The sequence below is a fragment of the Aptenodytes forsteri genome, unplaced genomic scaffold (genome assembly GCF_000699145.1).
Source record: "Aptenodytes forsteri isolate BGI_AS27 unplaced genomic scaffold, ASM69914v1 Scaffold81, whole genome shotgun sequence".
Classification (NCBI taxonomy): Eukaryota; Metazoa; Chordata; class Aves; order Sphenisciformes; family Spheniscidae; genus Aptenodytes; species Aptenodytes forsteri.
Genome location: NW_008795259.1, coordinates 3,521,615 through 3,549,060, shown reverse-complemented (window position 1 = coordinate 3,549,060; position 27,446 = coordinate 3,521,615). Strand labels below are relative to the sequence as shown.

Here is a 27,446-nt window from a genome sequence, read left to right as displayed (position 1 = left end):
TGCAAATTAGAACAAACAAGCCAATAAGAAAAATGAGGGGAGTCTAGCTTATGTGAAAGGAGGTCTCAGCACATTTTTTGAAGCACAAGATGCTCTGTCAGGTAAAGATGCTTTGCACTTACTAAATACAGTATAAAAGAAAAGACAATATTTGCATATAAGGTTGAATTTAATATTAAAAAATATTGTTCTTCTTCGCAGTCTCTTCTAAAAATGTATAATGAGCCCAAAATCTGTATTCTGTTGGTCACAAGCTGGGACTGGCTAGCTGATTGTTGTGGCATATTTGCAAAAGGTGGCACCAAATGTATCTTACAGGAATTGGAGGCATTTGATGAAACTGCTTAGACCACAAATCCAGAAAAGAGAGGAAATGTTAAACTGGAGATAATATCAAGATGACTTACAAACTGTAGCAACATAAAAACTTGATTTTATGATGCCTTATCACATAGTCAGACTGTAATATTTATATGAATATTCAGTACACTCTGACTTGGGAAATCAGGCGGCCTTTATATTCTGCTTGCCATAGGGAAAATGCAACACACTCGTGAGATTAGCTTAGTTGTCTGTGCCATTTTTATATATATCTTTATTTATTATTTTATATATATACACTCTTAAAGCATAAAATGTCCCTCAGGTAAAAGCTCATTGTGGGCTACCATAGTCCTGTCTAGTTAGGGACTGTGTTGGATAAGAAGGTGACAGTGCTGGGCCATCCCCAATAGGTTTGACATTTACTACTATGCTGTTGCCATAGCTACTATATATTGCAGGATTATCGCTCCTGATCATTGATCCTGTGTTATGGGTACCATGGAGTAAGAAAACTTATATCTACTTATAGCCTCAGCCAAGCTAGCGTTTCTGTTGGGTTTAGGAACACTGCTTTGGAGAACTACCAATTTTCTCTTGACCCGCTTGCAGGCCACTTACTAACTAACTGATAGCCACTTCCACGTGTCAGGGAAAAGGGAAGGTAGTGTTGTCTCACCTGGTGGTCCACCTGTATTCCTGCCCCGGGCAGATTAACCAGTGACCTGCCCTTCAGATGACAGTATTTTCAAAAGTGGTTGATAGCCTTTGGCTACCTGCCTAATTTGGTAATTTTTAAGAGAACATTTTCCACAAGTGCGAACACACGTGCTTTGGTAGGGAAGACCTCTTCTAGAGACATCTGAAGATTCTTCCTGTGAAGAATCTTAACTCCTAAACATCTTTATTACCCCCCCAGAACTGACCTATTACTGATCAGTTTTGGAAGACCTTGGCCTAAACCTAGATAGGTTCAATAACAGAAGAGAAGTATTAAAGGATTTAGTGGAAATACTACAGAGTGGTAGTCGTAGGAAAAGACACTAAGAAGAATCAGTATTTGGCATTCTTTGACTTTTTTTTAAGCTGACATTTTCCTAACATTTCCTAAATGTTAGGAAAAATGATAATAGGCTATGTCTTTGTAAGTCTTAAATATCTTGAAAATGTTGAAATCGTAATTTTTCTTTAAATAGTTCAAAATCCTAAATAATCCTGAACAAATTTTGAAATGTGACTTGTTTTTCACAACCAAATCTGCTTTGCATATAGACTATCAAATACTCTAAAAGATTCAGAGTTCTGTTTCCAAACGGTTACTGCTATGGATAAAAAGTATGTGTTATCTTGTAAGATTATTTTTTGGACCAGCAAAGACTTAGTAGGATTTACAGAAAGCTAACACAAACCATAAATGTTGTGAGGTTTTAGAAAGACTGAACACAACTGAGTGATTTTCTCTTGTCCCATCTATTAAAGTGTAGGCTTCTTGTCTTTGAAGACTGATTTCTGGATAAATGAAGAGGTGAGAGAGCTAGTAGGAATGTAAAAAATAGTAATAAAATAATGATAGGGAAAGCAAACTCATTTATTTCACTAAATACTATGTTCTCAATTTAAAAAAGATGTAATAGCTGTAATATTGTTTTGCATCTCTTATCTGTATCAGAGTGTTATTTTTACCTAAAATTAGAGTTTACCAGTGCAGTCTTTTAGATAAATTATGAACTCAAAACTTGGGATGACTCATGTGGTTCTTGGTGCCACTTCTCGTCTGTAACCAAAATGGCTTGTTTTTGTCTTCCTTCCAGTGATCCCCCTTAAGTGCTCAAAAGGAAGCAGACTTGTATCTTGTGTTGTTATAAACAGTGAATTAAAATAGTACGAAGAAAGAATGGCCTTGATGCTGTTGTAGAAGAAAATTAGAGACTTGAAGTCTTAATCTCTCATAAATTTGAAGCTATAACACTGGAGTTCAAGGGACTTACCAATACAATATTTAGTTTTTAAATTCTGAAAGCAAATTCTTAACGAGGATGCAGTGCAGGTCACAGTTGCCTTCTGTAGCATTTTAATATCCTTTTCTCTGTTAAATGCACGTGCAGAAGTGTTTTTGTTTCTTTTCAGTCAAAAAAAACCCCTTATTGAATATGTATTTCAGCTTTGTCATGCAGAACTGCTCATTTGCCCTTTCTTCTCCCTTATGCAGAGTATTTTTGAGGGAGCGTAGCTGGAAAAATTGCATAACTTCTGAAAGACTTGAACCTGTGATAGGTACAATCAACAGCTAAGTTGGATGTGGAGAGGCTTCCAGTAGCAGCAAGAAAAAAGGGTATCTTTGATGCCATCATCCAGCACTCCTGCCAGATGTCAAAGCTTTTCTCTAGAACATTTGATCACTACAGTCTTCTCAAAAGAAAGATGACAAGAATTAAGTGTAAGCATCATTAGCATTGTTCTAGAGAAACAGCTCAGATGCAAGATTAAAAAAGCAAACAAACAAAACCAAAACCACCAAACAACAAAACCAAACCAAACAAAACCCCCCAAACAAACAGAACTCCCATTAATTCTTAGGCATGGAATTATGAAATTCAAGCTCTTTAACAACAGAACATTAAATTAAAAATCTCATTATACTCTGGCTACATAGTGTTTGTACAATGTGATATAATGGGACTTTTCTGTCCTTACACATGTAAGGGTGAATTTGTGTGTCTTATCTTCTCCTTTAAAAAGGTACAACTAAAATTTGTATGCATTTAAACAAAGCTACATGAAGAATAGTTTATATTTGAAAGCTGAAAGATTCGGCACAAACTCTTAAGGTCGTAGTCTTGGTTCTGCAAACTTTCATTATTTGATGCTGAGCATACAACTGTCACAGATGAAAAGTGACTCAAGGGAAAATTATTATTGAATACTGTCTTCCAATATGATTTAAATTTCCTGAGCTGCTTCGTTTTGGTTTGGGTTTTCTTTAATTCACTTCCTCTGGGAAGATTTCTAAAACTTAATGCAGTTTCTGAAGATAATTTTTGTTGATGGGCAAAAATAGGCTCTCAATTTCCCCCTCCAGATATCCTAGAACACAACTTCCAAACCTTGTGTTTTATAAACTGTAGGTCCATTCTGTTGTTGTTGTAGAGCAGAGCTATCTGTGTACAGTTATTTCTCCTAGGTCTCCCTAAATTGGTACAGGATGCTACTTTTTGTTGAAGGCTCACTTTAAGAGGTATAACACTTGCTTTACCAGGTATTTCACGTTCATCTATTTGCATATCTGTTTATACCTGCTTTTTTTAACTCATATGCTTTTAACAATGTTTGTTTCAAATACATGAACTTGATCTGGGAAACCCTGAATTACTGATTATGGTGCAGCTTTTTTCATTAGCTGGGATCAGTAAGATCAGTCTGATCTTAAGTGTGCTATCAGACTGTATTACACACTTAAATGAGTATTAATGTTTTCACAAGTAAGCAACGAAAACCATAAAAAAGCTATCCCGAGATGTTTATTGTATTTTGTGATTTAGAAACTATTTACTAAGAAAATAAGAGGTCAAATAGGCCAGAACCCTTGCTTGCTTGGTTTAATTTCTTGGAAAACAGAATTGCCTTATCAGATCCTCATGTCTCTCTGCCCATTAGCTTGGCTGACAGTTTGACAGTGACTTTGCTGCAAAGGAGATGTTCAACAGGAAGTTTGTTTCGTCAGCTGAAGGGTGCTGTAAACGGAGCTGAGGGGAACTGGGCTCACCTCAACTTGACCCACTTGTCAACGATGGGGAGTTCAGCTGATTTATTTCCCATAATTCTAATTGCAACCTAGAAAGTAGCATTCCTGAAAGGGCTGCTGTTTATATGCTTGTAGACAAGTCATGTTTTATTCTCATGAGCAAGTCATGTCCCGCACAGAAGTCTTTGGAAAGCTAGAAAATTAATTTACTTTGAATATACTTTTTCAGAAGTGCTCTTTACAAAGAGCCTTAGGCTGCAGTTTCTTTTTATTTAAGTGAAAGGAAAAAAAATAGGGAAATGACCACTTCAGTTGCTCAGTTATGCAAAACCATGCAAGTATGACATCCATATTGGCAAGTAAAGAAGATGCTGTGTTGTCTTTGAAACACTGATATGTTGAACAAATTTGAGATTTAGATCTGATTCTCTAGTTTGTCAAGGCAACAGTTCTTGTGCAGTTACAACTACAAACACATTTTACATTATTTTCAGAAAAAAATCTCTACAAAGCAAGCACTGCTGGCTATTACAGCACTATTCCTTTTTTCCCTTTCCACTCCTGTTCAGATATGTGGCCTATGGGAATGCCAATATGATGGGGAACTTAGACTGTAGTTGGCCTTTTGTCTAATACCTTACTTAATACATACGCTAGGATAATGTTTACTTAGCTGAAATGGTCCTATATCTGGTCAATGCCTCTTTTTTGGTTTTGGGTTTGGAGGTTTTTTTTCCTTCCTATAGAATATTTTTACACTTCACCCCCTAAGACCCATTCTAGGATGAGCACGTCAGTGACCCAGGATCTGATTCAGTATGAATAAGCAAATTCTGTTGCCATTAAGTCTGTTAAATTAATTTTCTCTGGAACTAAAACAAAAGAAACCACTGGATCTATATTCAATTCTGAGTCAGACTGGGAATTTGAGAAACTAAAAACTGATGCTTGTCTGTCATATACGTGTCCCTTTGCTTCTGGCCTTTGAGGAGTTATGTCATGTTTGAATTTAAAGACAGTACATACAGCTACTTTTTCATTAGTGATTCTGTTTGCAAACTAAACTGATGACTGACTAACTTTGAAGTGGTTTTACATTGATAGCTCTTATCTCAGTTCACTCTCTTTTGTCTTTTTGTCTATTTGTCCAATGAAATGCTAGTCCATGACTGTTTTTGCTAGGTAGTATGGCATCAGACTATTATACCAGGTTTTGCTGTTGTCACATTCCTGTTTTGTAACATATCTAATTCACAGTTTTGCTTTACTTCGGTCTCATATACATTTTCCCAAATAGTGTGAACTTTTATTAAACATATGTATTTGAGTAAATCAAATTCAAACATATGATTACTACCTAAATGTTATGCAGCTGACTTGAAATGGTTAGACTAGCTCTGTGTTGAGTGCTCTGCGTGGTACGTGTCTGTTAATGTTATCTTCCTCATCCCGCTTCAAGTGATAGAATATAGTCTTTGCAGGTTAAGAACAGCTTGCTATTACAGCTAGTAAGTTTCAGTATGGTAATTCATAGAGGTTAAGAAAGAACAGGGCCGTGGCAACAAGCTGGCAAGGATAAACTAAGATGCATGTATCTAACAGCGTATCAGTCACTTCAGAGTAACAGCTTACATGCACGTTTGTGCCCCACAGTAGATGCAAGTTAGATTATTTCAGTTTAAGAAATAAGATCAAGTAGTCATGAAACAATAGCTGATGTGCTCTAAGCTCAGCTTAGCTTTCCAAGTGGATGCTCATGTCTGAAGGCTTGAGGTATCCTTGTGCTACACTTGTACACAAAAGCTGAATAAGAAGCAATTGCACTATCATTGCTACGTATTTTGTCCTTATGTTTATGGGCCTTCTCATGTATGCACAATGAAAAAATAGGCATGCTGATTTAAGTTTGATTGTTGAAAACTTGTGTTCTGATCTTGCAGCACTAGATAACAAGGGGGACATTGCAGTGAGCAATGTATGCTGAGAGAGAGATGACCTGACAGAGGAATGCCAGTAAAGTATGTAAGTGGCGGTAGGTAGTTTAGTCTCAGGTGGATGCTTCCTCTTCATGCAATGTCTATGAACAATTTCTGTAGCAGACCAATTATCTTAATGCAACTCTAAAAAAGAAAGTTATGTGATCATGATTGTTAAAAGGCTCAAACCTTCCTTTCATGCATGTTCTAGCATAGCATTGTCTAGGGGGTGGTTTTTTCAGTGTCTCAAGCAAGAGATTATCTGATTTGAAAACGTGTGAAACAGCAGGAGTTGTCTCAGTCCATAGTGAAATTCCTGTGCCCAAGGCTGTACCTGGTTTTATGCTGACTGCTCATATAGCTTCTTTTAAATCAGTAATCGTTTGAGATGTAAGCTAATTACTAGCAGAATTTCTCCAAATGGATGCAGTCATGGGGGCTTTTAGCTACTGTGTGGCTGTCATGTTTTATGAGGTGTTTTTTTCAGGTAAGTTAATTTTTTTTGTTTGCATTTGAAAAATAGTAAAGCGTCAAAAAGAAAGAAGGTTAGTTTTGCAATTGCAGTTTTCAAATAGCAAATACTGCAGTTGATTGGAAGTGTACAAAAAATTACCTACGATTAAATTTGAGCCAGACTTGACCTAGAAGCCATAAAACCAGCATAATTTCATGTTACATCATTCCATTTTGATTTCCATACCACTTTTAAAATACATGCAATATTTAAAAGCTGCTTTTATTTCTGCCATTAGCTTTCATAGATCCAGTAGGTTAGCACTGTGTTGGTAAAAAGAGAATGGCGTTTCCCATACTCTAAAATTCTGAAGTATCCTGGCAAAGGCCTGGGTCCAGTCCCAGAATTTTTAGTGGATCCATAAGCAAAATAATAAACTCTGTTTTCCTGTCTATTTCTGAGATATTTGCCTAGAAATGTCACACTTGCTTAAATATAAACCTGTGTGAGAACAAAGTTACCAGGCCTCACGATGTTGTTAGACTACAATTTTTGGTCTCTTATTTCCATATAACTTCCCTTCCTAGCACTGTGCTTTAAATTTTTTTGTATTGTTTTAAGTCTGTCCATTTTCTTTGATTTTTGCCAGTGTTGGGTAAACAAGCTTGAAAAAGTAAGTGCTAGAGAAACAAAACACAAAAAGGCAATTAAAGACAATACTATATTTACTTCAATATTCTGTAATTTTTGCTTGGATTAGCAATGTTTACCAAAATAAAGCCAAGTTTGCCATGCGATTTCCAAAAATACCTAGAAATCTCAGGGAAAAAACCCAAACCAAAACAAAAAAAAACTTCGCAGTATTGATTATTGGCCATAGTAACAAACTTCAGGGTTTTTTAGGTTTTCATAGTGTAATGTATTACCAGCTGTGTTCATGACATGCTGTTTTTATGTATGGCTTTGCTCATTATATACAGCTATGTACTGCTGTTGAATCCATTCAGAAGAGTTTTTACCCTACATAGGAGCACTGTCCTCATCAATAACCTTCTTATGTTTCGTTCAAATTACAGAAAATCGTTAATCTTTTCAATAAAGGGAACCAAAGGCATTTTTATTCATGCATTGGTGTGAATCCTGGCAGCATGTTCACATGTGTTCTCATCCCTCCATTACTGTGCTTTTGTGCCAAGTTCTTTATAGTTACCACATTAGATCTTCAGAAATACTTTGCTGAGTCAGTCTTTCCTTTTTGGTATTTTTTTTCCCCCCTCTTATTTTCTGCATCTGACTAAAAGGGTTTGATTCATTTCAGGTACTTCCCCACCACCACCACCCCCCACCTTTAACCATATTTCTGTGGAAATAAGTAAGATTTTCAGATATACCAAGTGCAGTTCTAGCTATCTTTCAATCAGAAGATGGTAGAAAACTTGCATCTATGTTGCTTGGAGCTGAGTTAGGCTGAGGAAGTTTTGAGAATACCACTCTTGGTGCCTGTCTCAAAATATGTTTTTAAAATAACTAATGAGTAAATCAAGAATGAAATTTGCAAGTCAAAAACTGCATGATCTTGGCAAGTGTGGTTTAATTTGTTAGATTTACGGTTGCCAAGTAGAAAACAATATCCTTCCTTAGATTAAATAAAATTGTTTTCAACACAAGCAGCAATGAATTAATTGCAGTTTATTTTACTACAAGGCCTGTACTATGGCTTATTTGCCAGATTGAACTTTTTGCATCTGTTTTGACCTAAAATAACCAATTCTGAAGTATTTAGTCACGGTTTAGAGATTGTGAGCTTTAAACTGGGTCTCTTCACTATGATTAGTTAGTGTCTCACTGCAGCTCTGAAGTTTGCAAGCCTTTAAATATTCTACTTAGCTGGGAAACTTAAACACTTATTGGCAAAGATGATACAAAATACAGTTAATTTTCTGGCCTTAGTTGAAGCGTCTAGACCTAGCTTCTCCTCATCTTTATTTATTGTATGCTCCTTACAGTCAAGCTCCTCAATAATGGTAAACAGGCTCTGCTAGGTTTCCAACTGCTGTTCCAGCTTGTACAGTTTGTATCAGGTAAGTCCAGGGTGACTGACAAGTCAAGAAAAAATCTTGTCAATCCTTTACTTCAGGCCTTCAAAGACCTAAGATTTTCTCCTTGCTCTTCTTACTGCAGCCAGTGATGAGTTGAGGGTATGAAGTTGCATTTGAAGTTAGTCTTAACTGCTGGTTACTGTGAGAGGTGGAGGCTGGCTTTCCACCTGCCTTTGGCCGTGTGCTCCTTCCTCTTCCCTTGTATTGCAGTGATGCAGCTAAGGCAAGGTTTAGACAAGCTCACTGATCAATAAAGAAGTTTTGTACTTACTGAGTTAGTTTTCCACCAAATCATCTCACTATGGCTGCCCTGCAGCTGTGTGATTGCTAGATCCAGCAAAAGGAAGCATGTGGGTGCAAGAGAACGGGGATTGTCCCAAACAGCACCATCCCACCATTATATGCATTTAATACGCTAAGATAAAAGAATAACTTGAGTATCTCTAGATTCCTTCCAATCAGATTAGGTCTACAGATATTTTTCTTGACTGCATATAGTTTTGCTTGTCTGAACTTCTAACTTCGAGACTTTTTGTCTGGTCCCCATGGAAGGAACATGTACTTAGCTTTTTAAAAATCAGTTGATGCAAACAAAGTAAGCTTAGACTTTCTGATAAAGCATTTTTCATAACATTTCTCACTATGAAAACTTAAAACTTTTTTTTTGTAACCCAGCTTTGGTATACATATGAATGCACTTACTGCTAAATCTGAATATAATGTATAAAAATAGCTTCAGTACACAAAGTAGCATGTTAAATATGTAGAAGGAAATACAGAAAATCCTCTTGTGCGTATACAGAGTAACTTAGGTAGGTCTATACTTTTTTTTAGTATGTCCTAAAATACCTTATTTCAGACAGTGGTCCAAAAATCCCTCCTGTTTTACCCTACCTGTTACATATGTTTCATATGCCTTTATCTGTACTCCACAGTGCTTTCCACCTTTCTAGAACTTAATACCTCATTTTATTTTTATTTTTTCCCCATTGGCATCTTTTTTGCTGTCTGAACATGCCTGTGAATTGGCTTAATGGTATCATTCTTCCTGAGTTTACAACACTACTATTTTCAAACTAAGAATCTCAAATACTTTATGCTAAGATGCTGACTTTAAATGCTACCAGTGTGAAAAATGTTATCTTCCATCTTCTAAATGGAAGAGGAGGGAATAGTATTGCTATTGTATCCTTATCTAAAGGAGATGAGAAAGAGAACTGCTTTGGAGAAGATGTGTTTTAAAACTTTCAGAAACTGGTTAATGATCATGATACAACTTCTAAATAAGCTGCCTTCAAAATAAAAAAACTACAGTTCATGACTTGACATTTTTGAAAATGCTAACATGGTAAATCATGGTCTTTCAAAACTTCTTGTACTGTACATTAAAGGAAGTCTTCATCATGTTTTACATGTATTGGCAACAAAAGGTGCTTTGATAGAGGTTTAGATGTTACAGTTCAGTTTTGGAAATTCTTAGGTGTGTCCCCTTCAGGAGTAACATTATAGTTAATTGGTCAGCAATTAATGCTATGTAATTAATGGTTCCAAAATACTAAATTTTAAAAATCTTTGAGGCAATATATAACTTAGTTTTTTATCCACATCCATTTAGAAAGTATCTTTCAAAAATATGCTTCCTAGAATGATTTCGAAATATTTAAATTCAAATCATTACACTTTGATGCGGTTCCAATAGTACTTGCAACATTTGGTCTTAAAATATCTGCTTATGTTGTGGTTGCTGTTCTGATGAACTTGCCTTTCAGTATGTAACATTAATTGCAGTACAGTAACTGGCTGCCCATGACCGGAACTGATGTATATAAATGGAATAATATCATTAGAACCTTTAATGTTTTTGTTATAAAATTGCAGAGGTATTCTTGTAGGTAAGTGGTGTCCATAACATATATAAAATATGTGCTACAGTTAACAATACACCATCTTTTAAGATAGACCTCTGTTCCTTAAAATATGCAAGAATCTGTTAGTTCATTTCATTTAAGTGTTGATTGTCTTAAGAAATATGGTGTCCTAAATGAGGTTTATTTTTTTTCCCCTCTAGTGACTTTAATAACAAAAATAAAGAGGTGCTCTTGCATTTTCAAGAAAGCAAAGCTTCCGGAAATTCTTTGTGTAGGATCAAGGGATTGAAGGGTCAAATTTAGATGTTTGACAATTTAAAAAAAAAAAAAAAAGAGAGAGAGAAAATTCCATTAATCACACACACACCCTCCTTGCCCTTGCCCCTGCCCCAAATGAAAATTCCTCCTTTGAAAGGAGGCTGGAGACTATCAAGGGCCATCCTTTCAGAATAGCCGCCCTCTCTCTCTGCTTACAGTAGGACTGAGGCCACAAGGCTGCCGTACTAAAGGCAGTTTCTGTCCGTGTTTGCTTGTTCTTAATTTGCATCTATGTAGCATGGGCAAGTAGGGGGAGCATTATAGCGGAAACCTGTTGGCGATGCAATCTCTATGTGCACAATATATGGAGTTTAGGGTGGTATTTTAGACTAACTCGAGTATCACCCTGTGGATTGAATTCCAGGTACCTCCTGGAGCACATTAGGTATACTCATGGAGTGCATCTTTTAGTTTTGTTTCATCTTAAAAGAATCCAGCTGATGGACTCGGGTTGCTCTGCCACGCAAACCAAAGCAAGATAAGCTGGGACAATTGGGAGACTGGTTTCAAAACTGTATTTGTGTTTTGAACTAAAACGTATTGTTACTCGCTTTTTTCAAAGCACTGAGCATCACTGTTTTCAAGGGTAGCTTAGCTTCACTTCATTCTACTGAGAATCAGCAGGAAGCAGTAGGAGGTTTTTTAGAAGCCTTAATTTTATCTAAAGCAACAGGAACTGATGGCTATTTGATAGAGTGGATTTTACATATGTTAACAGATTAAAAATTTGAAAGGAAAATAGTATTTTTAAATAATTGTTTTATATATGCTGTATGCATATATACAGGAATACTACCTTAAAAAAAAAAAAAAAAAAGAAAAGGAAAAAGAAACACTGGTCTGTGCCGGTTGTACTGAACACAGAAGAAGAGGGAAGGAAGGCTGTTTGAGAGAGGGGAAGTAGAAGAAAGGCCTATCTACACTCCATTCACTGTTCATATTTCCAGAGTGGTATAGTGTAGTCAGGCTATGCTGGTAAATCTCTCCCTTTGTGAAAAAGAAATTATAATAAAACAACAAATTAATGCTGATACTACACATTTCCACATCCATTAGTAATACCATGTGGAAACAAGAATTGGGGCTTTTGGCATTTTAGGACAGGAAGAAAAATAGCATCTTAAAAAAAAAAAAGCAAACTTCCCTCCATTTTCATGTTGTTTTGAGCAAAAGCATCACAATGCTTCTGTGTAATGGTTAATGCAGTGTGTTGCTACAAGTTACTCTTAAATTGTGTGTTTTGAGAGTGCATTTTTATAGATGAAAACAACTGGTGGGGGAGTGTTTAGCACTTGATTTTGGGGTCATCCAAATTCCCCATGACTCTCTGGCCTTTAATTATTGGTAATTCCTTTTTGGTGAGATCAGTGTAAAAACTTTGCCTTACAAAGCAAAAGTATTTTGTGCTTAAATGATACTTACTTTTCAAAATACTAAATTGAATTGACACTTGTGCTACAAGATAGCTAATTGGGATTATTCTCTCCACATTATTTTTTTTCCTTGAGCATTAGTGTCTTGTTCAAGAAGATACAGGAAGTCTTTGTTAAAGTAATGGTTAAAATTCTGCAGTGTCTGGCTCGAAGCCCTGTCTTCCACTAGACTCTGCTGCCATGAAGCATGTTTGTATTTTTTATGTCTAACAAGAGAAATAACACTTTATTTTAAATTTTAAAAATGTTTAAAAGTGTCACTTTGATGTGATGTACTATTAAAATTAAAAGTGGTCACTTTGATGTGATGTATTCCCACCTATTAAAATGTTCTGCATTTTAACTAGACACTTTATTCCAGCAATCCATCAAAAACTGGAAGCGGATGGAACGGAAAAAGTAGAAGGATCCATGACGCAAAAACTGGAGAATGTACTGAACAGTAAGTTTTGTCCTTCCAGCAGCAACTATTTATGGACTTTGGACTTTCTAACAACCTTTAATATATTGCTAGGAATATGGTAGAAAGTAGAAAACAGGAGAGTCTCTCTTGCCTTTTCCTGTTTGATGGTAGTGATTTTAAGGGTGTGATAGTACACCTTTTGAAATAAGTGGCAGCTTTTGCCATGACTTTCAGTGGTGTTTGTGATAACAAAGAGAATAAATGTCAAGATAAAGGAGTTCTAAAGCACTTTAAATGAATTCTGGTGGCATCTCAATTTTAAGTGTACAAAGAAAACAGGAGCTCTATGGATAGAACTGTAGAAGGATGAACAAAGCTAAATAAGATTGTAAGAATTTTGCACAAAAGAGGAAAAAACCAAATACAAACTGTTTGTAATAACAAGGTCTATTAACAGAATCTTTTTCACTTAATGTGCTGCCATTTAGACTACTTGGAATTAGCATTCTTTTTAGAAACTTTGAAAAGCTGTCAGTACTTTGTGTTTCTCTGTATTAGCTGTAGGGTTGCATTGAGAGATGGCTTGAATTTACTGCAGTTTGGTATGTGTTTCATCAGATCAAAAAAGTTACTTTTTTAATTCTGGGACTTCTGCCAAGATAATTTTACTTTGTTTCATTGTGATTTTTTTCGCAGAGGAAGGGATGTTTCCCTTAGTGCTGTATCAATAAGCAGGAATGACATGCAGATAGCTGACTCAGTGTTAGAAAGTCGGAGTGTGTTTTATGAAATCAAGAAAGTGACATGGAAGTTCACTGTTTTTCTTCTCTTGTATGAAGAAAGCAGTGACTGTATGTGTGTGTGTGTGGGGAGCACAAAGAAAGCAGGGGGTTTTGTGAACAGCTCTAGCTCCTTTCAGTAGAGATTCGTTAATGCTCACAATAAAGGTGTAGTTTGAACATTGTTATTTCCCCATCTTGTTGCCTGGAATGCAAAAAAAACCCCCAAAACAAAAATCACCAAAAAAACCCCAACCAAAAAAGCCCACAAAAAACCTCAGACACACTATATAAAGACTATAATGTGTGTCTATGTGTGCAGAATATTTGTTACATATAGGGTAGGAGAAAAAAGCGTTTGCTGAAATTTGCCGGTGCAATCCTCCATGCTCTGTATTTATGCCATGTCATGCACCAAGCACAGATTCCTTGGAGAACACTTTCCTTTTGACAAAATTGTGTGACAGATTTTAAATAAAAAAGTAAAAATTTCGGCCTGTGACATTTTCCTACACGCACTAATATGAGACAAATCGACCTATAATATATAATTTCTGTCTCATTTGATAAATGGTGGCTGAAATCTGTATGCAGATAATGCAGACTGTCTTTTTCAAGCTGGATCTGTAGAGGAACTTGTGCCAGGCACTTCAGAGTGGTATTAAGTTTGGCTCTGCTGTGAAAAGAATTGGCTGCTTTTCCTCCCGATGCTTTGCAAGTCATGATGGGTGGGAGGCAGGGGAGTAGGAATACAAGGATTTTAAAAGAGTAAATAATATTATGCAAAGTAGTTTAGGATCAAAGCTTTGTTTCTTGTCTGACCATTGAAAAGCTTCCATAATCCATGAGTAACAGGGCCTGCTTTCAAAAATGACTTCAAATCTTTAGTCGAATTTTACATTTTATGGATTGTAGGTGCATATTTTGAGAGACAATTGGTGTTGTGAGCTTGATTACAAACTCCTAAGAATAAAGGTGTTTTCTGCAGCATCTGAATGTATGTTAAGAGTGTGCCAAATTATTGGATTGAAATGGCATGGGATAGTAGAAGCACAATCTGGTGTTATAGGTGGAATTATAAATGTTTGGAGTTTTTGCTAAATTTAATTGCTAAACAAGCTATTGAATACATATTTATAAAAATATATGGTGTGCTATAATGAATTTCACGAAGAATTGTATCTTAGCGGAGGTCAATCAAATTTCATTAGGTGGTGTTTTTGTCCGGCTCTATGAAAGACAGCTGTTGGATAACTAGAGCTTTATTTTGAAGTAAAAAATTTGCACACAGTAGATGAATCATCTATTTTGAAAACACAGTTAGTCAATATAGGACCTGAATCTTTATCCGTGGACTTTATTATTTAGGTTTAGATTATTCATCGGTAATCAAGAGATAAAGACTGTTAATGTAGAAAGGATTTGGAGGGGTGAGGAGGGAAGACATTTTACAGTCTTTTTTGTAAGTCTAAAAAGAGACCTGTTTTGCATGAAGTATTGAATTTCATTAAGACACTAATTAGTAATTTGATATATTTCAATTTCTATGTAAAACAGAAAAAGTGACCATAGAAAAAAGTAAAATTATTTACTTGAATTGGGGATTTCTACAGCAAATTAATTCATAAAGAGATGAAGGCATGTAGTTTTAAACTGAACATGGAAATCACTGTGCTATTCCTGCAGTTGTCAATTACCTTTTGTAATTTATTTGTAATAAATTAAAATGTTTTTAATTTGTATTGTATTAAAAAGAATGTTTTGTGAATATAATTTTAAATCCCAGATATGGTACATTGCTTCTTGGCTGTTAAAAGAATGGACAAGAAACATATGAATTCCAACAAAACAAATGTTACTTACTAGAAGGATTTACAAAACAAGAATTTATTGTAACCTCAAGAGAAAAATCATACTTTATCAGTGGTCTGTATTTAAATGTCCAGCTAGCTGTTTTCATTGTGTATTTCTCCTTAATGGATTAAAGTATTCTATGCTAAATAATATGCAGTAGAAATAGCTATCCTGACAAAACTTTTTTTACATCCAGGCTTCAAAATTTCAACAAAGTTTAAACATTATTTAGATATAACAATTATTTTACAAAGACTACTTTTAACATGAGCAGGCCACCCACAGTGTTGACTAGAGAAAATGGCATGCAAGCCACCCAGCGAGACTGATGTAATTTTTTTTCATCTTTGCTTAAAGTATAGTCACTAGACCAGATAATGTAGAAACTTCTACACGCAACGATCAAAAAGGCTAAAACAGTTCCACTTTTCTTTTTGGTTAATTAAAAATAAGTCACGAGTTGAAAAATGCAAATATTCGCATGCGATGTAAATCTTCCCTACTATAAATGAAATTCTGTTATTCTGTGTTAGGAAAATATCCTTATTACAAAATAGAATGCTTTTTAGTCTGGATAGGAAAGGTTTTAAGGCTATATTTAATGTATTTATTGAAGAATATTCACAGATAGTATAGAAACTTAATTGCATGAAATTGCTGACCAAGGCTTGATCCTGTATGCAATGAAGCCAGTAAGACTTTTAATGCAATGTGAAGACAATTTGTATTCGTTCTGTTGCAGTGACCAACTAGTTAGACTTTTTTCAGTCATGCCATTGTCTTTGACTTAATCATTGGTACTTTTAAGTGACTCAAATATCAAATATTGTTAATAATTTTTAAGACTTAATTTGAAAACACAAAAAGATTGTTTGCAAAACCCAGTGATACCTCTTAAAGCTATGACATTAATTACCATAATGAAATTATACTTTTCTAAAAAGAAAACTTTCTATGATTTTTTCTGTATCCTGGAGATGCATAATTTAGTTGTAAAATGTAGATCTGGAGCCAAAGCAAACTATAAAATATCTGCAGCAAAGTTAAGCATTTGAAATAGGAAAGAGTGATTGTTTTTAATTGCACAGGGCTTACCACATATTAAAATGCTAAGTGGTTCATTTCATCATCTGTAAAATGTTAACACAGTTAACAAAAAAGTACAAAAATTGAGCAATAATAACTCATTTGCTCTAAAAAAAACTTGCATGACTCATTAAAATGAGGAAAATCTGTATGTCATTTGAACTGATTACTTTACTTTTTCTTATTCCTACATCCTTTTTAAAATAGGAGCCAGTAACACAGCAGATACATTATTCCAAGAAGTGCTGGGTCGCAAGGACAAAGCTGATTCAACAAGAAACGCACTTAATGTTCTTCAGCGTTTTAAATTTCTTTTCAACCTCCCCTTGAATATTGAAAGAAATATCCAGAAGGTATAATCCTTTTAAAATTTTCTATTTGCTGAAATTAGTCTGTCACCTTTTTCTTGACAAATATAAATGTTTGGTTTTTGTTTGTGTGTGTTTGTATTTTTTAAGGGCGATTATGATGTGGTTATTAATGACTACGAAAAAGCCAAGTCACTCTTTGGAAAGACAGAGGTTCAAGTATTCAAAAAATGTAAGATATGGGCTCTGTTATTTGCTTCTTTTTTTTTTTTTTTAAACTTAGAGGCCAAAAAGCACATAGTAGTCTAAAGAGCTTTATGTGGGTTTTATATGGATTTTAGTCCATAAAAATTATGGATTTATAGGAACCAATTAAGCAATATTTCTGGCAAGTTTTCTGAGTGAGGTATATACTACAGTACGTGAAGTCACAGCCAATCTTATTTGTTTATTAAGGCTTGGTATTACTGGACATAAAAAAAAGATTACAGTAATTAAAATGTGACTTCGGGTATCTCTCACTGGCATATTGTTGGAAAGACTTCAAAGTCCAATTTTCTGTTTTTGTAGAACTGTCATATACAAAATTTTCAGATGTGGCTTGTTATAAAATGAGTTACATTGATTTCCACATTAACTCCAGAAGTCTCTGATGTCCTAGAAAAATAACGTAATTTTCAGTTCATACCACTGCTGAAGGCACACATTGGATTTATTTCCTCTCCCTACTCCTAGATTATGCTGAAGTTGAAACCAGAATTGAAGCTTTAAGAGAACTTCTGCTGGATAAGCTGCTTGAAACTCCGTCAACATTGCATGATCAGAAACGTTATATAAGGTAATCATTTGACTAGTGTCTTCATCAGACATATGGTGTTTACATGTGTATTTAAATCTGTTTCCTAAATAGGGTAGTGACTATTTTTCCTATGGTTTAAATACTAATTTTAAAGCTGTAAGTAGAGTATTTTGATATTTTATGATTATATAAATAACAGCAATGGATTGGTACTTGATTGTTTATTGAATGATTGAAAAACAGTTCTTGAATGAGAACAATTTAATGAAGGATAATTGGGATTGAATTTCATTTTTTAAAATCTTTAAGGCGTGTTTAGGTTCTGTTGCTTCCTCTAAACCATCATATTGCAAGCTATGTCTGAAATGATCACTCACAGGTTGCAGATTTCAAAATAGATTCCTTATTAACTTGTCTTACACTTCAGCTTGACTTGGTACTGAAATGGAATCATCCTAAGTCAGATAATAGGGAGGTTTTAATCCAGACTGTCATTTAAATTTGGTTTTGGCTCTTTTATTACTCAGTCTAAACAATGTAGTTCCTTTATATGTCATGAACATGAACCAGTTCCCCAGTTTTCATAGAAATGCCTAGGTTTTCTGTCATTCACAAAGCTGATGTCGAAGTCTGTTGTAGGCATACTGACATGAGCTGGTTGGACCTTCTTCTACTGGTAGACCTTAACCTGCTTTACAGTCCTCGGAGCCAAACTTTAGAGTGCTCTGGAACATTTGATGGCTTTAATTAGAAAGCTTTTGAGTTTTAGATGTTACTAGGGCTCCAAGTATGGCTTGACATTCTCAGTGCTTTTTCCAGTTATCTTAAAAGATGTAGACCAAATGCGCTGTGTGAGAAGCATTCTTAAAATTCTGATTCCTGCGTGAGGTCTTCAATGTTTTGTGTGCTCACCAGGCCCAGTCGCACAGGACAAAGTGTGGTATTGGTATCTTAGGTCCCTTTACGTTATGTTAGTGGATGAGGACAATAACCAGTGTACATTTATGTAGAGTGCTTCTCATTCTTCTGGATGCTATATAAATATTGCATATTTATTGGAATTGCGTTTTAAGGTGAGTAGTTAAGCGTTCTGTGTCTCTGAAGAAGGCACTACTGTTTCCTTTCTATGTCAGTCTTGAAAACCTTAAAGAACAGCTTCTTTATCTAAGCCAAGTCTTATGACCTCTTCTAAGGATTCTTTGGAAGAATCAGAGTTCTATGTGTGTTTGATTCTGGGGGTTTGGTTTTGGTTGTTGGTTTTTTGGGGGTTTGGTTTGGTTTTGTTTTTTAGTTTTTCTCTACCCCTTGCCTTGAAGCATTGAATCTTTAAAAATATCCTAGCCTACATTAAAGCAGACTGTGTTAATGTAACTACTAAATGTATTCCCCATATAGAACAGTATAATGAAGGAGAGCAGGGAGTGGACAAATGTGGAATAATTTAGTTCTAATGAATTAATAGAATCCCAGCATACAAAGCGATTAAATTAGTTTCACTACTCTAGATATGCTAATGTGGTTATAGTAGTGTAAATTTTCCGGAGGCAAGGTGTGAAGAAAGCTTTCTTCAGAGCACTTCAGCTAAGAGGAAACTAACAAAATCCTAACTGTAAAATTATTTGCATAAAACCTGCTATTTTTGAGGTTTTTTTCTTCCTTGATATGTTTGTTTTGTATGTCTCCAATGTCTAAGGCTGAGTGAGACCTGAAATACTGTGGTTTTCTCCCTCAGATACTCAATGTTTATCTTTATAATTAGGCTTCAATTCATATTTTGCTCTCATTTTATTATGGTATTTACACTGATAATTATTTTATACTGTTCAGAAACAGTTTACCATATCACTTAACAGCCAAGTAGATGTATTTTTTCCAAGACCAGTGCTATTTTTTTTTATTTTGTGTCTAAGCAAAGACTTACGTCCCCCTTAACACTGAGGAAGGACTTGAGCTCATAATTTATAAATGTCACCCTGTCAAAATGGTTGGTTGTATAATGTTCTCATCCATCCAGCCAATCCTACTTTGGTAGTTTATTTTTTGTTCAAGTACTGCAGACAGTTCTCAGAGAAGACAGAATTTTGCAACACAGTCCTAATTAACATTTAGGTATTATTGTAGTAATACAGCTTTTGTGAAGGAGTTAAACATCCCCTGCACTGCTTAAGATAATAAATCAGTGTATATCACCTTGAGTGTCTTGAATGTTTTAATCTGTCCTGAGTCTCATTAATGCAGAATGTAACGGAGCGCATTAAATAGTAGAGCAGCGACTGCTTTTTGAAAATACTCTTTTGAAAGTACTGTTGTTAGATAGTCTTGAATGCCATCCGTTAGACTATATTACTTCTGTGTTCTCTTCAAAATCACAACAGCTGGCTTCTAATACTCCTCTCTCCCTAAAGACAGAGGGTGTTTTGCTTCTGAGTATTAGAAGCCCCAATCCTTTTCATTATCTCTCCGCCCTGCCTTTTTTTTTTTTTTCTTCAGACTGTGTGTGCACATCCTAATGCAAAAAAACCTCCAAAAAAATCCAAACAAAAACAAACCAGGAGCTTGGTTTACATTTGTTTGTGCATGCGTGTGCTAAAATTAATGAGCCGCCAAAAATTAATTCCTTCCGTACTTACTTGTTAAGGTTACATGATGATACAATCAGGACATAGAAAGTGGGAAGAAAAATACCATATTTTATGTGCTTGAGATGTCATCACTGATTCCAAGTGAAACATGAAGTACTGAACTGCAACCTTGGCAGATAAAGAGCTTGGTTTCCCAAGTACTTTACTAGAGGCACAACTGAAAATACATATTAATCTGATATTAAATATATATGGTTTTGTTTATTTTTACAAGGTTTTGGATGGCATTTTGCTTCACTAAATGAGGAAGGAAGAAAGAATGCAAAGCTTGTGTTTGCATTGGGTATAAGTGTATCTTAACAACTATTCTTGAATTTTTAAAATTATGTAAAAAAAAAAATTTTCTTAGTACATCTTTGGTCTGTTTTAATGAGGCCTTCAGTGTGTCAAGTCAGAGCTGTAATTTTTGGACTGGGTTTTACAGATATCTTTCTGATCTTCATGCGCCTGGGGACCCTGCTTGGCAGTGCATTGGTGCTCAACATCAGTGGATTCTGCAGCTCATGCACAACTGTAAGGAGAGCTATGTGAAAGAACAAAAAGGCAAGGATATATTTTTGTTTTATATGTATATACATATATATTTGACATTTAGGAATTTGGCATTGCCTTTTATTTGACAAGTTTTAGTGTACAAATGATATTGGGGGGGGTGTTCCCATCAATTTTGATAGCTTTTTACAAAGTTGAATACTGACTTGTATTTTTTCCTTTATTCTATTATAAAAACAAAACAGCAGTTGGAGTTTTCTTTTTGTTTAACTTAAAACTTTTCAGCTCTTTACATGGGAAAAGCATTACATTTCAATCATTTATCTGAAGTTTACTGTCCTCTCGAAATAATTCTTTGAGGTCACACCAAGTTTGGATTGTTGTCTGAATCTGCCAGTTAGATTTCTTTGTCACAAGATATGCCATTAGTATATGGATATGCAGGGCACTGGGGCATAGAGGAATAACGTGTAATTTCTTGATATGCAGTGAATGATAATACGATGTTCCTTTGTTCTTTGTTCATGTGCAGTTTCAAAATTCATGTTCAGGCACAGACCTGTGAGTTGGACAAATGGGATATTTAGACAATGTTATATTAAGACCAGTATGAATACTTAGTTGTGTTCTGTCTTTGTCAGTGTTGCTCCTCAAAGAAATGTATAGGTATTGCAACTTAGCTACCAGTTAACATGATGCCTCACATTAGTGTGTTTTCAAAAGGGAATAGGTGGGAGGCTATTGGCCTGGCATTTCTAGTAGTAAAATCTGAAAACTGGATTTTCAAATTAGAAAATTACAAGTAGCGCCTTGATTTTCAAGAAGTCTTATAGAGTTTGCTGCTATTTCTGAAATGAGTAGGCATATTGGAATCTGGCCTCTCTTGGCTTATAGGTAACTCCCATGTTTAGTGTTAGTCTGTGTGTATCCCAAACCAAATAAGGTGTTCTATTCTGAGAAACCACAGAAATTTTACTGAGTTGGAGCTGCTGCAGAAGTGTGCTGTAAAATTGCTGCAGGAGGCTTAAACTGTCTTTAGCAGAGGTTACGACATCAGGTATAGAGTCCACAGGGTGCATCGCATATGATGTCGGTAAGGTTTAGCTTAAAGCATGTACAGACCATCTTTGTTCCACAGCACGGTGTGAAGTGCTGTAGGACCAGCTGGAACACCAGGTTGGTATCTTGGCCTCTTGGTCAAAATTCAGAACAATTCCAAAACCTCCTCATCTTCCCTCCTCGTCAAAACCCTGAGACACCACCACCACCCCCGCAAAATACAGCTATCGGGAGCAAAACTCACTTGTAAAAATGGCCATGGTTAACAATTCTAAGCTTTCTTTTTCTCCTCTCACTTGCAAAATGTTACATAGCCGTCTCTGAGCTTCTTCGCAAGAAAAATAGGGGCATGAAGATACTAAGTACTCAAGACTTTTGTTTTAGTAGTCTATATAATTTTGATATGCAGGCTCCAGTAAATGAATGGAAAATGTGTCTAAATTCCTAGGCTTGTCTTGAAAATCTCAACCTGTTTGGTGTTTTTCTTGCAACAAATCTGCTTACCTCAGCCTTAATATCAAAGGGGTTATTATGTTAGCAGCTTTGTTTGGCTCACAGAAGAGGGAATTTAAACAACTTGAATGCCCAGTAAATGCATGTATGAATAGTTAATATTTAGTGCATGCATGAAACAAATGCTAATATATTATCGCTTTTATTAAAGAGCTCATCAAATTTCAAAAGTTTTCTTCCAGCCATTTATGTGTTCCTTACTGATGTAGTTTTTGTACAGATTGTAAAATACTCAAGAATTGATCCGAGTTGGTGGAATTTCTCACTTAGTATCTAGTAGGACAAAGGAAGGTTGCTAAATGTGATTTTTCCTTTCCATAGATCTTTAATTTTGGCATACACCAGACAGGAGAAGGAAAAAAGAAAACTCAGAAGAATTGGTTTTAACTGCCAAGTAGAACAATGCTGATTGTGATCAGAGACATGGAATGTGTTTTAATCTGCTTTAATAGATGTATGCTTTTCAAACAGGAAAAGTGTGGGGTTTTATTCATAGATACCAAATTGGTTATGCAAGACTTTGAGGAATCTAATCAACTTAAACAAATTAGAAATGTGGTTTATATGCTCATAAATTCACAGGCTATTTTTAAGAGAAAATAGTAATAAATTTTCAAACATTAAAGTCCTCCACTTAAAACATGCTTCCAAGAAAGATCATTTTGTATATCAAGTATTTGGAGGAAGAGGTGGGTCATAAGGCTGATATTCAAATGAAAAGGCCATTAAAACTTTTTCTAGGTTTCCCTTTTCAACAGGGATAATAGACATTGAAGACTACCATCTGCTAGAAACATATTGCATACGCTGGAATAAGCAGACAGCGATTACAGTTCCACCTTGAACATACCAACAATTTCTGGCTATTCTTAGCTTAGTTCTTCTGCTGACTGTGAATCTGTGGGTTCAACCTGCCTAAGTCAAAACTTTTCAGCATAGTAAACTTAAACCTCAGGAGTAGATTGTATCTATTTTTGCATTTGTGCACAATTTTTCAACTTTCAACTGAGTTTGTGCCAAAGCATTTTGCTGCTATTTTATTAGTTTTCAAAGCAGAGCTGTGCCCTGAGTTGTTACACATGAATTTTACTACCTGAAATTGATTTGCAATTAGACGAAAGCCTTTGCTTTTCTTACCTGGAAAAGTCTTTTTTTGAAAACTCTGTTAGACATTCTGGACAGGACTTTTGTAGCTGATTGTCAGACAGTAAATATTCCCAAAGCATTTATTTGCTGGCCATGATGTGTTCAGGAAGGGAAAGTTAACATTGGAATTATTTGCTAAACAAGCTAAAAACCAAACCTAAGTGAATTCTAAGGAGAACTTACTCCAAATTCAGTCACTGATGTAGCAAGCCAACAGTGTACTCTGTGGGACAAAATTATTCCAGTTGTCTCCATACTACTAGAAGGTTGACCCTTTAGTCGTTACAACTTAAATAATTTCATTTTCTTATCTAGAAATAGCATCTTCTCCTATCTTCTTTAAGAGATTTAGTGATGTATCATCTCATCCAGGCCACTAGTAATGGCAGTCAGGACAAATTCCCAATACTGACAAAGAGGTAAATCTACTTTTCTACATCCTCTGTAGGTTCTTTATCTTTGTCTGATGATTGCCCTCCTGTTAATAACTGTGCTTTCAAGGCTCTCCTAAGCATAGTTGAAGAATGGAGTGAGCTAATATACATGCTGAGGTAGTTGAAGGTGCTGTCAGAAAATTGTGTATTAGAGATGTATTTAAACACATGTTTATTTTGGTTTTATATCTAAGTATATATTTTTGATCTAAGTGTGAATCCTTCACTCTCAGTAGTACTATCACATGAAAAGTTTTTAAAAAAAAAAAAAGCCCCTGTGCTTGGATATTACTAGAGATTAACTCCATTTTGTAGAAATACTCTGCAGTTGTAAGCATGTCCTAGAACTGTAAAGTATCATAGCATAGTACAATTTCTGATGCAGCCTGAAAGAAGAAACTGTGGCAAGTTTACAGGGCTGTAATGGTCTTCGAGTTCTCTCCAGGAATTTGTTTCAGGGATTAGCAGAAGTCCTATGTGTTTCAAATACTGTCTGTTTTCAGTTAATCCAACTTTCCAAAAACTGAAAGGTATATCAAGCTGTGCTAAGCTTTGTCAGAAAACTTGGTGGTGTGGCTTAAAGGCTGACAACTACCAAAAGCAAATTATTCAATTGGATGTTTCCATTGATGTTAATAGATAATTATTAATTGTAAAAGATGCGGTAATCTGATCATTAGCTAATTGGTTGCAATTATTTCAACAGGTACAAGTAGGATGGGGATGGGCAATTTTCTCAAGTCCTGTGTATGAAGTACTTTACAGCAGCATTTTGGAGTCTATTTCCCCTGAGGACTATTAACGTACTGTTTCTCCTCAGTCTAAACAACCCTGTTGTTTTGCTGATTAGTCTTGAATTATGTAGATTAATGTTTCATTACACGCTCAGATATGGCTGTTGTTACTCACCCATCGTTGCCTTTAGCCTATCTATCTCTTGCTCTGCATAGCCATAGCAGACCTTCCTCATTTGTGAGGTAAAAAAAATGGAGGCAGATGATGTTCATATGATGAGAAACTGTTGGAATCCAAGCCCACATGTTTTAAGGAGTGAGTGAATATGCATATGTGACAGCAGATCAAAATTTCTCCTTCTCTGAAGTACTGAAGTATGAGCAGCCAGGACAGAGACCAAACAGCATAGCCAAAGTCATAGTGGAAGCACGAGGCAGTACAGGGGATGCCCAAATCATAAAGCTCCCGTGCTCGTTTCCTTACATTAAGCCATTCTTCTGCTTCTCTGATGGTCAAGTTCTTCCATTAAAGGTGCAGCTGTAGATACGGGACCCACGTGCAACTGGCTGGAGCTCTAGCTCTGCTGACGTAGTAATGCTTGGAAATATATGGACTTACTAACTTTTTATGTTTTCTATTTAATGTTTATCTGCCTCACTAATGGAATAGGCAGTTGTGCTCTTTTATTGCTTTTGAAACCTTTTTTTTTATGGTTATTAAGTTATTTCCTGAAGCATTGATGGATTCCTTTTATAAATCTGATCGCATCCCACTATTGCTGCCCACTGGAAGGACCTGAAGGTAGGTAAAGCTAGTTTGCTTGCTGTTACTTAGTATGTAGATACGTTAGAGAGAGGGAGATGCATGAGACTGAATAGACAGAAAAAAGAGCATTTTTGAACGCTATGAATATAAAGCTTAACATGGAAGAACACTATGCTCACTCAAAACAGTATTTCTTAAATCTCTAGCAACAGATAGTGGAATGATAAACTGAATTGTGCTGGTATTTTATACCTTGTATTGGCTAAAGTCTGAATTGCTGCTTCTGAACTTTGAACTTCTGATTTGTAGAAGTCTGGGGACTTGCAAACCTGGGACCTGGATAGTAAATGGTTTCCTTCAATTGAGATTTTACATATTTGTAATTTTTAACATTACTTGGCAAGTCCCCTATTATTGGGGCATAATTGTAGTTTTTCACTATGGTTTATGCTTCCCAGACTTGCTGGAGTACAGGAAACATGGGGGATATAATGACGTAAAATGACATGAAAATAAATGTAAATAAATGAGGTTTAGTTTAAAATTTGCCTGGGGCACTGGGCAGATAGCCAAAATGAGTTAAGCAATGGGATTCTTAACATGAGTATCAGGGAAAGAAGCTGTGGAGGTTAAGACTGTTTTCTGTGTGGCCAGTGGTTATTTGCTTAGACTTTAATAGCGGCTTAGTAGGTTTCATGATCCTTTGAGCCAAAATGGATAGGGACTCTGATCCAGTTATTGTCAAACTGACTGAAAAAGTCTTCATTTCTTAACAGATCTTTCTGAGATACTATGTAACATTATTGCAAATAAGCTATCTGTTAATACCCTTTAGAAACTACAACTGTAAATGGAAACACTAACTCAATTGTAGTCTGATCTTTCTGCTGCCCTTTGGGTTGCAAAATGTGTAATACACAACTTACTAAAGTTCCCAACGTGGAGACAGTTCTTGAAACCGGAGTATACTAGTTCGTTCATTGTGATTTTTGTTGTAGTTCTTACTGCTGGAAAAAAATACAATTTTTGCAGCACTCAGAGTATGACGCACAGCTCTCCAGATATTGTAAAAAACTATGCAGGGTTTTTCTGTGCCAGAGTAACAGCAGCTGTACGTAGTGTGAAGGAGAGAGATGGATGCTTAGACCACGTTGCTCTTTCTTCTGTGCCACACTGAGATTCTATTCACCTTGCAATGAATGATCCATCTTTGTTAGATCAGACAGGCCGGCAAGGCTTGTGTCAAAAGGGCCTTTTCAATTTGTTATCCTAGCAGCTGGTTCTCTTCCATTGCCTTTGCTTACTGTACATCTGGAAGAAGACTTCTTGCAGCTGGGAGCCATTTCATGTCTAAACCACATCCCCTGTCCATAGCAGAAATACCCTTTTGACAGCAGACGTCAAGCAAACCCATAATGGGTTATTAATTAAAAAAAAAAAATAAAAATTAATGAGTAAAAAATCTGACACTGGATTTGTTTTCCTCTTTTACCACCTGTATCTGTAACTTTGCTGTTATTTAGCATTTTTGGTAGAATCTGACACGTTCAGAAGTGCAGGGGACATTCTTATTTTATATAATACTTTAAATAATATTTAAAGTATTATAAAGACAGTAAATAATTGTGATTAAAAAGCAGCACGGGTAGTTTAAAATAAAAATTGAAGAGATTAGTACTACTGAAGATAAAGTGAAACTCTGCTGTGGCCAGAATTTTACCTTGGTGTCTGCTCTAGTCTTTTAAGCCCTTATTCGGGCAACTAAGTAAAAGTGGGTTGTTTTCAAAGTTGCTGAATATCTTAATGTCCACTGGAGCTAGTGCTAGTAAAATGACGTCGTTTTTATTTATGTGCTGAACTTCAAGTGTTTGGCTCTCGCTTCAGTATTTTTTGGCCTGCAGGACTGACAATAAGGCTTACCCTTAGGCTGTGAAATACTTAGAACACCACTAGAAATAATAGGCCCAGTTACCCTTTTTGTGGTAAACTGAAAAATAGTTTCATTATAAATATATTCAGTATAATGAAGACTAGCCTTAAGATTTAAAAAAGCATTCATTTTTTAAATGTATTCCAAAAACATTTTTTCCAGAAAGTACAGTAATTTTAATCTCCGCACTCATCTCTTTGCTAGAAATACAACTCATTTTCTTCTTGATCATTTAAAAATGTCAAATTCCTAACAAATGTAAGGTTAGAAAGAAAAGGTACTCAAGAAAA

General features: G+C 35.5%; 1 protein-coding gene across 1 annotated transcript in view; it reads left to right on the top strand.

The window, feature by feature from the left end:
* The window catches only part of EXOC2 (exocyst complex component 2), a 121,728-nt gene that overhangs the window by 21,997 nt on the left and 72,285 nt on the right, over positions 1 to 27,446 (top strand). The window contains exons 6-11 of the mRNA XM_009279235.2: positions 10 to 101; positions 12,573 to 12,653; positions 16,541 to 16,686; positions 16,792 to 16,873; positions 17,377 to 17,479; positions 20,507 to 20,625. Of these exons, the coding sequence (XP_009277510.1) occupies positions 10 to 101; positions 12,573 to 12,653; positions 16,541 to 16,686; positions 16,792 to 16,873; positions 17,377 to 17,479; positions 20,507 to 20,625 (623 nt within the window). The remainder of the gene's footprint in view (positions 1 to 9; positions 102 to 12,572; positions 12,654 to 16,540; positions 16,687 to 16,791; positions 16,874 to 17,376; positions 17,480 to 20,506; positions 20,626 to 27,446) is intronic.